This window comes from Charadrius vociferus, unplaced genomic scaffold, assembly GCF_000708025.1.
Source record: "Charadrius vociferus isolate BGI_N301 unplaced genomic scaffold, ASM70802v2 scaffold3, whole genome shotgun sequence".
In the NCBI taxonomy this organism is placed as follows: domain Eukaryota; kingdom Metazoa; phylum Chordata; class Aves; order Charadriiformes; family Charadriidae; genus Charadrius; species Charadrius vociferus.
The window spans coordinates 2,375,942-2,383,317 of NW_009647748.1; the positions used below are offsets into that span (position 1 = coordinate 2,375,942).

A 7,376-nucleotide genomic window follows, 5' to 3' on the forward strand; every position below is an offset into this window, starting at 1 on the left:
AGGCTGACCACCCTGGACTTTGGGAGAGCTGACTTTGGCCTCTTGAAGAAGCTGCTTGGTATGGTGCCGTGGGATGAAGCACTGGAGTGAGGACGGGCCCAAGAATGTTGGTTAATATTCAAGGACCACCTCCTCCAAATTCAGGAGCCGTGCATCCCTACAAAGAGGAAGGCAGGCAGAAAAGCAAGGAGGCCTGTATGGATGAACAAGGAGCTCCTGGAAAAGAAAAAAGGAGGCCTATCGGCAGTAGAAACAGAGGCGAGTAGCCTGGGAGGAATACAGAGGAATTTTTCGAGCAGCCAGGGATCGAGTTAGACAAGCTAAAGCCCAGACAGAACTCAATCTGGCCAGGGACATTAAGACAAACAAAAAATCCTTCTTTAAGTATGTCAGCGAGAAAAGAAAAACTAGGGAAAATGTGGGCCCTCTCCAGAAGGAAACGCAAGAACTGGTTACCCGCAACAGAGACAGAGCTGAGGTCCTCAACGACTTTTTTGCCTCAGGCTTCACTGGCAAGGACTGCAGCCACACTGCCCATGACACAGAATGTAAAGGCGAGGATTGGGAAAGTGAAGAACTGCCCACTGTAGATGAAGATCAAGTGCGAGACCACCTGAGGAACCTGAAAGTGCACAAGTCCATGGGACCTGATGAGATACATCCGCGGGTCCTGAGGGAACTGGCAGATGAAGACAGAGGCTTGCAGACTAGACAGATTGACAATGCCAAAATGTCACCAAGGCACTCTTTCAAAGGCACAGCTGAAGGAGTTCTGCACAAATTTAATCTGCTTCAGGGAAAAGATAACCGAAATAATGACACTGACTGGGTGCATCCAGGAGCTGGAACACACTCTCACAGAAAACCACTGGGTGTTGATGAGGTGAGTTTTGTTGGAAGCTATACTACACAGTTTGAAGTAACTGAAAAGTCTCACATGAAAAAAGTTTTAGCTCTTTATCTTTTAAAAATGCTTTCATATGCTCTGTTTTTCTCATTTAAGTTTGGCAGTAACTATCCCTCAATGGTCTGTACTGGGACCAGTACTGTTCAATATCTTCATCAATGACATAGACAGGGGGATCGAGTGCACGCTCAGCAAGTTTGCAGACGACACCAAGCTGAGTGGTGCGGTTGACATGCCTGATGGACAGGATGTCATCCAAAGGGACCTGGACAAGCTTGAGAACCTCATGAGGTTCAACAAGGCCAAGTGCAAGGTCCTGCACCTGGGTCAGGGCAACCCCTGGTATCAATATAGGCTGGGGGACAAAGGGATCGAGAGTAGCCCTGTGGAGAAGGACTTGGAGGTATTGGTGGATGAAAAGCTCAACATGAGCCAACAATATGTGCTTGCAGTCCAGAAAGACAACTATATCCTGGGCTGCATCAAAAGCAGTGTGGCCAGCAGATCAAGGGAGGTGATTCTGCTCCTCTACTCCACTCTCATGAGACCTCACCTGGAGTACTGCATCCAGCTCTGGAGTCCTCAACATAAGAAAGACATGGACCTGCTGGGCCTGCTGGGGTGTGTCCAGAGGAGAGCCACAAGGAAGATCCGAGGGCTGGAGCACCTCTCCTATGAGGAGAGGCTGAGAGAGCTGGGGCTGTTCAACCTGGAGAAGAGAAGGCCCCGGGGAGATCTTATTGCGGCCTTCCAGTACCTAAAGGGCGCCTACAGGAGAGCTGGGGAAGGACTTTTTACTAGGGCATGTAGTGATAGGATGAGGGGGTATGGCTATAAACTGGAAGAAGGCAGGTTTAGATTAAACATTAGAAAGAAGTTTTTCACTTTAAGGGTGGTAAGGCACTGGAACACGTTGCCCAGAGAGGTTGTTGAGGCCCCATCCCTGGAGGTGTTCAAGGCCAGGTTGGACGTGGCCTTGGGCAACCTGGTCTAGTGGGAGGTGTCCCTGCCCATGGTAGGGGGGTTGGAACTCAATGATCTTCAAGGTTCTTTCCAACCTAAACCATTCTATGATTCATTCTATGATTCTAGACTGGAAATGCCAGTGAGCAACTCCATGTAATTTCAGTTGGTCACTGGATATAGTGGGGCCCTTCAGGGAGCAATAAATGAGCTTATCTTAAGTGGAAAAAAGATTTTTAAAGATTTCTACTTAACTAGCATATGGAGGGAAAACGTTGGTATCTTGATGTTGCATGCAGAGAATGTCAATACAAAAATCTATTTTTAGTGCCTATCATTTCACTCAAATCACTTCAGGAGTATTGAGTTTCTCAGTGGCACTGTGACACTCACAAAAGTCTTATCTCCAGTTTACTACTGGAAAAATTGAGGCATCAAGTAATTGAATAACTTGTCAAAAACAAATGGAAAGTCTATCATGTTGCAGAACATCGAAGGGCTTTTAGTTTTTCTCTTTAACACAATGTCAGACCTCAGATTTTATGACCGAATATTCCTCTCTGACACTGTAAATGCAGTTTAAACCCACTGATACCTATGAGAGTCATCAATTTAAATCTTAGGCAAACAAGATCACAGTCAGCCTTTAATCTCTTGGTTCTTTTATATAATACAGGGTATATTTCTGCAGTCTGCTATCTTTTTCTTCATCTTAGCTGGGATATTACAAAACACAGCAAATGCTATTCCCTTTTCAAATGGACATTAGTTGTTTTGACTGAGTCGTGTTATCTTACTCCTGTTATATGTTGTGCTACACCGTTTTCAGGAAGAACAGACAGTAGAAAGCAGTGATTCCTCCTTGTTTCAATCACATTTCACAGTAAAAACTATCAGGAATAGAAACGCATAAACACATTATTTTTCTCCCACTTAAGCTCTTCTTGCAGTAGTTGTTGCACTGTTGTCAGCGGAGCTGCTCTTGATATACAGCAGTCCGAGCAGCAAGGAGTTCCAGCATGTACATAAAAAGACTATTTATTCAAAATTTCTCATGGAATGTTTCTCATATTCCTCTTCAGTCTTCATATGGATCTTTACCTTTGCTGTAAGTACACCTCAGTACCATTATAGCATTATGGTATACATGTATGTGCTTCAGTTCAGGAAATGGAGCAATCTGGGGTTGCTATAAATCAGATAGAAGGTTCATGGGCAGATCTCTGTAGGACAAGATAGACAGAGTGTGACAAATAAGGACAGAGCTCCCCTATCACATGACTGTGTATGAAGATTGAAATGTATTGTACAAAAATTTGTGTACACAAACAAAACCTGTTATTTGCAACAAATTTTTCTTGTGCAGTCAGCTTTTTTAAGAAGAAAAACGCCTTTTATTTCTTTGTGCTGATGGTTGTTCTTTGTTGGTAGCACTTAAAGCCAATACACAAGCTGCTTAACTGGCTGTTCATCTCCCAAAATGTGGTTTTCCAACACGGAGGACCTAATTTTTTAGTGATCTGCATGACGAGTATTGCATCCACATATGAAGAAGACAGGGACTCCAAGTGAATAAAGGGGTCATCTCCCCTCATGATGAAACACATGGAGCAGAATTCACCCATGCTGGACGAAAGTGGAATCAATGTATTCAGCTCAATAGGCAGTGATCCTGGCATGGGATTTTTTAAGCATCTGTCCTGAGCTGTTAGACTCAGATCCTAATCGATGAAAAACAGAATGAAAAATCCAAGACCATAGAATCAAGGAGTGAAACTTTTCTTGAAATGTGGCCTTGTCTGCTAAGTAAAAGGTTGAACTCAGTTATCTTCTGGAGGACAATTTGGACCCAAAACAGCATGTACTGCAGATCTGGGTTTCCTGATAAGATGAATATTGGAAGAAAGCTAATCAATCTTCATGTCCAAACCCAGTCCAAAGCAATTGCCTAAAAATCACTGAGAACATGAATACAGTAGGAATTCAGCTGTTGAATTTTTCCTAAGTAACACTGCCCTACAGTTCTGTAAGTTCAGTTTGAAGCCCGGTCTCCTTTGCAAATATCCGGGGTCAGAGACTTTGATTTGACAACGTGTTTTTATTTTGCTGTTTACTGATCTGTGATTTCTTTCATATTCACTATTTCTCACAGTCTCTCTATTATCTTTCAAGAGGTGAAGGCCTTAATGATTCATCATCGCCTAGAGAGAGATGTTAGGCAACAAAATTGCCCTTATCTCCCAATGGCTTGGTTCACTTTCTCCATAAAGTTTCCATTCCAGTTCAGAGTTTAAACTGCCAAATTGCTATAGTTTTTGAAATATTGGTAAAAGAATATGGCAATTGTTATAAAGAACAGTCAACGAGACAGTTAACTAGGTTCTAGGGGAAAGAACACAGGAAATTCCATCTGAACATGAGGAAAAACTTCTTTACTTTGAGGGTGACAAAGCACTGGAACAGGCTGCTCAGAGAGGTGGTGGAGTCTCCTTCTCTGGAGATATTCAAAACTCACCTGCATGCATTCCTGTCCTACCTGCTCTAGGTGAACCTGCTCTGGCAGGGGGGTTGGACAAGATGATCTCCAAAGGTCCCTGCCAACCCCTACCCTTCTGTAATTCTGTGATTCTGTGTGAAATTTTTTCATGAATAAAGGTCAAGCCAAGAAATTAATTTTATATAAAATAAAACTTCCCCCAGGAGATTTTCTAAGCAAAATTTTAAAATTTGTTTCAAAATGGCATTTTATTCATTTAGAAAATTGGCTCCACTGTGGTTCACTTCATGGGCTGCAGGGATATAGCTGCTCTACCGTGATCTCTCCCATGGACTGCAGGTAAATATCTCCTTAACCATGGTCCTCTCCATGGGCTGCAGGGGAATACCTGCCCCAGCCCTCAGAGCGCATCCCCTGCTTGTCTGGCCTGGGTGTCTGCAGGGTTCTTTCTCACAGTTTTTTCATCAATTCTCACTGCTGTGCAGCCTTTTCCCTTTCTTAAATACATTTCTACAGAGGTGCCGACAGCGTGGCTGATGGGGGAAAGGGAAGATTTCCCCTCCTGCCCCAAGCAGAAACAAGAGTCCAGTCTCCTTTATCTTGTGAGTGAGCTGAGCCTGTCAGCTCAGGGTTGGAAGCAACCTTGCCTTCCCTTTGCAAAGCCTAAAGGCAGGGCTGTCGCTCAGCTTGTGAATGAGCACAATACCACAGATCGATCTCTTCCTCAGATATCCAGATACTGTGATGACTGTTAAGCTCCTCTTCTAACACAGCCACTCACTTGAAAGGATCCTCCAGCTGTACACAGTTACACCCATGACACCCACATCTACCTTCGGGCCCTAGGGGGACCTCCAAGTTCAGAATTTCATTGCAACTTTGGGACTAAGAAGCTTGTTCACGTGTTGAGAGGTCTCTCTGGGTGTAAGTGTCCACACAGAGAGGTTATATCACTTCCGTGTTTCAGCCACAGCTATGCAATCGTGGTGGTTGGACATCATTTTGTTTCACCACGCGCCAGCCTCCATTTGGCACCAAGAAGAAAACATCACACATTCTGCTCTAGGACATATTGACAACTGTGGGGGTTAGCTGAGGTTGATCCTGGCCCGTCCAAGGCCTACTCGGACACTCTGACACAGCTGCAGGCCACGGTGACTCTATGCGGCCCAGGAGCGCTCTGTGGGGCTGTCACCAAGGTACCAGAGGGCATGCCTGCGGCAGTGCACATCAGAAAAGCGGGTAGACCACAGGCAGGGGGAGGCTGAGCTAGAAGGGGGCCCCACCAGTACTCTGCCATCCTCCCCTTTACGCCCAAGGTGGCCTCACACCATCACGTCACCCACCAGTCCTTCTCTGTGCGAAAACAACGGGCCCAGTGGGGCGCCTCCACTCATTGGCTCACCCAACAACGGTGATGCAAGCAACAGGCCCAGTGGGGCGCCTTCACCCATTGGCTCACCCAACAACGGTGATGCGGCTCTGCTGCCTGTGACATCACCGGGGCGGGTCACAATGTCTGGGCCTTCATCAGGCAGCAGAGGGCACGGCTGCGGCAGTGCGGCTCGGGCCATCGGTAAGTACACATGCCGGGGGGAGGCTGAGCTGGACGGGGGCTGGGGAAGGAACGCCGGACCCTGGGGGGCGTCTCACCCTGCAGTGAGGGTCCAGACACTCGGGGGAGCACCTTGGGCAGGGCACTCTGCCACCGCTGTGGTTGGGGGCCTCCCAGCTCCCTGGCCCCTCTCCCACCTGGCCCCAGGTCCCTGCAGCTCCCACCCACGCTCCCCCCACCACCGCCAGCTCCCTCCGGCGCAGCCCCACTGAGAGCCCTTCTCTTACCTCTCCTGCAGGTCTCAGCTGTCATTGTCTCCCTCGCCTGAGTTGCGCTGGGCATTGTCCACAACGCGCTGCGGACGGGTGAAGAGCCGCATACAGCCATGCACAGGCTCGTGCAGCACCTCGCACAGCAGCTGAGCTGGAAGATGACTCAGCTGCTGCAGGATCTAGAGCAGATCCAGGATCAGAACTGGGTGGCTGGGAAAGTCCTGCTCCTGGCCGCCTTCCAGCAATGGTGGTTCTGGGCCACCGCTCTTGGGGCAGCAGCCCTGCTCCTGCTCCTGCTCCTGTGCCTCTGCGGCAGGAGCAGAAAAAGGAGCTGTAACATGGGAATCGGCTGCCAGCGCGGCAGACCCGGATTTCAGGAGGAGGACGACGAGGTGGAGGATGAAGAGGTAGAAGACGACGACGATGACGACGACTCCGGTGACACGTGGGATCTGGGCAGGTGTGTGGGCCATTGCAGCCAGTGGCCAGTGCCATACATGGCTGACACAAGCATGTTGGTGGAGGAGCTGGTAGAAGAGCTTCTTAGTGCCTGCCAAAGACTTTCCGGCAATAACTTCGAGCCACGACTGCTGCCAGCCATTGGGCTGGGCTGTGTCTATGAAGGGTGGAGTAACCAGGAGGACAATATCCTCTACCAGCTGCTCGTGCCTCTGCAGCCTCCCCCCGGACACACCTTCTCCTTGGAGCTGGGCACCACGAAGGACATGCTGACCAGCGCTTCCTGCCTCCATGTGCACTTGCAGTGCATGTGCATGTGGGAGTTACTGGTGCAGGACGTACTATGCTTCCTCCACCACAGCGCGGATGAGCTGAAACGTCAGCGCCCCAGCCTCCTCAGCACCCTTTGCACCAACTCGTACTTAGACATCGAGAAAACTGCCTGCTGGTTCCAGACGCTGGTGAAAGACGCATGGAAGCTTGTGCCTCAGTCCCTCCGCTGGCAGCTGACGGTGCTGCCTGCTACACGCTCCTGCAGGCTCCAGCTACAGAACGGAGAGGACTCCCTGTCCATTGAGATGATTTTTGGCGTGCAGCTAGACGACTCAGACTGCTTCCTGAGCCTTGAGTAGGCAAAGGCCAGCTTTAGCCTCAGCTCAGCCTGGCACGAGAGCTCTGATGTGACCGAGAGGTTCATCAAGCATGGCCGGCACAACATCCTCC

At 48.6% G+C, this 7,376-nt stretch overlaps 1 protein-coding gene across 1 annotated transcript; it reads left to right on the forward strand.

The window, feature by feature from the left end:
- Positions 1-1,505: 1,505 nt before the first annotated feature.
- LOC104283868 (inositol 1,4,5-trisphosphate receptor-interacting protein-like 1) lies at positions 1,506-7,285 on the forward strand. The gene is made up of 5 exons (XM_009882099.1): positions 1,506-1,586; positions 2,953-2,978; positions 5,687-5,943; positions 6,252-6,441; positions 6,511-7,285. The coding sequence occupies exons 1-5, from the start codon at positions 1,506-1,508 to the stop codon at positions 7,283-7,285; spliced, it is 1,329 nt and encodes a 442-aa protein (XP_009880401.1).
- The last annotated feature ends 91 nt before the right edge of the window (positions 7,286-7,376 follow it).

What these genes read in the sequence shown, in the direction of transcription:
- LOC104283868 (XM_009882099.1), top strand. Translation starts at nt 1,506, where the DNA reads ATGGACCTGCTGGGCCTGCTGGGGTGTGTCCAGAGGAGAGCCACAAGG. An exon ending in CAGTGCGGCTCGGGCCATCG is followed by an intron (nt 5,944 to 6,251) that starts GTAAGTACACAT and finishes CCCTCGCCTGAG; the next exon opens with TTGCGCTGGGCATTGTCCAC. An exon ending in CTGGCCGCCTTCCAGCAATG is followed by an intron (nt 6,442 to 6,510) that starts GTGGTTCTGGGC and finishes CCTCTGCGGCAG; the next exon opens with GAGCAGAAAAAGGAGCTGTA.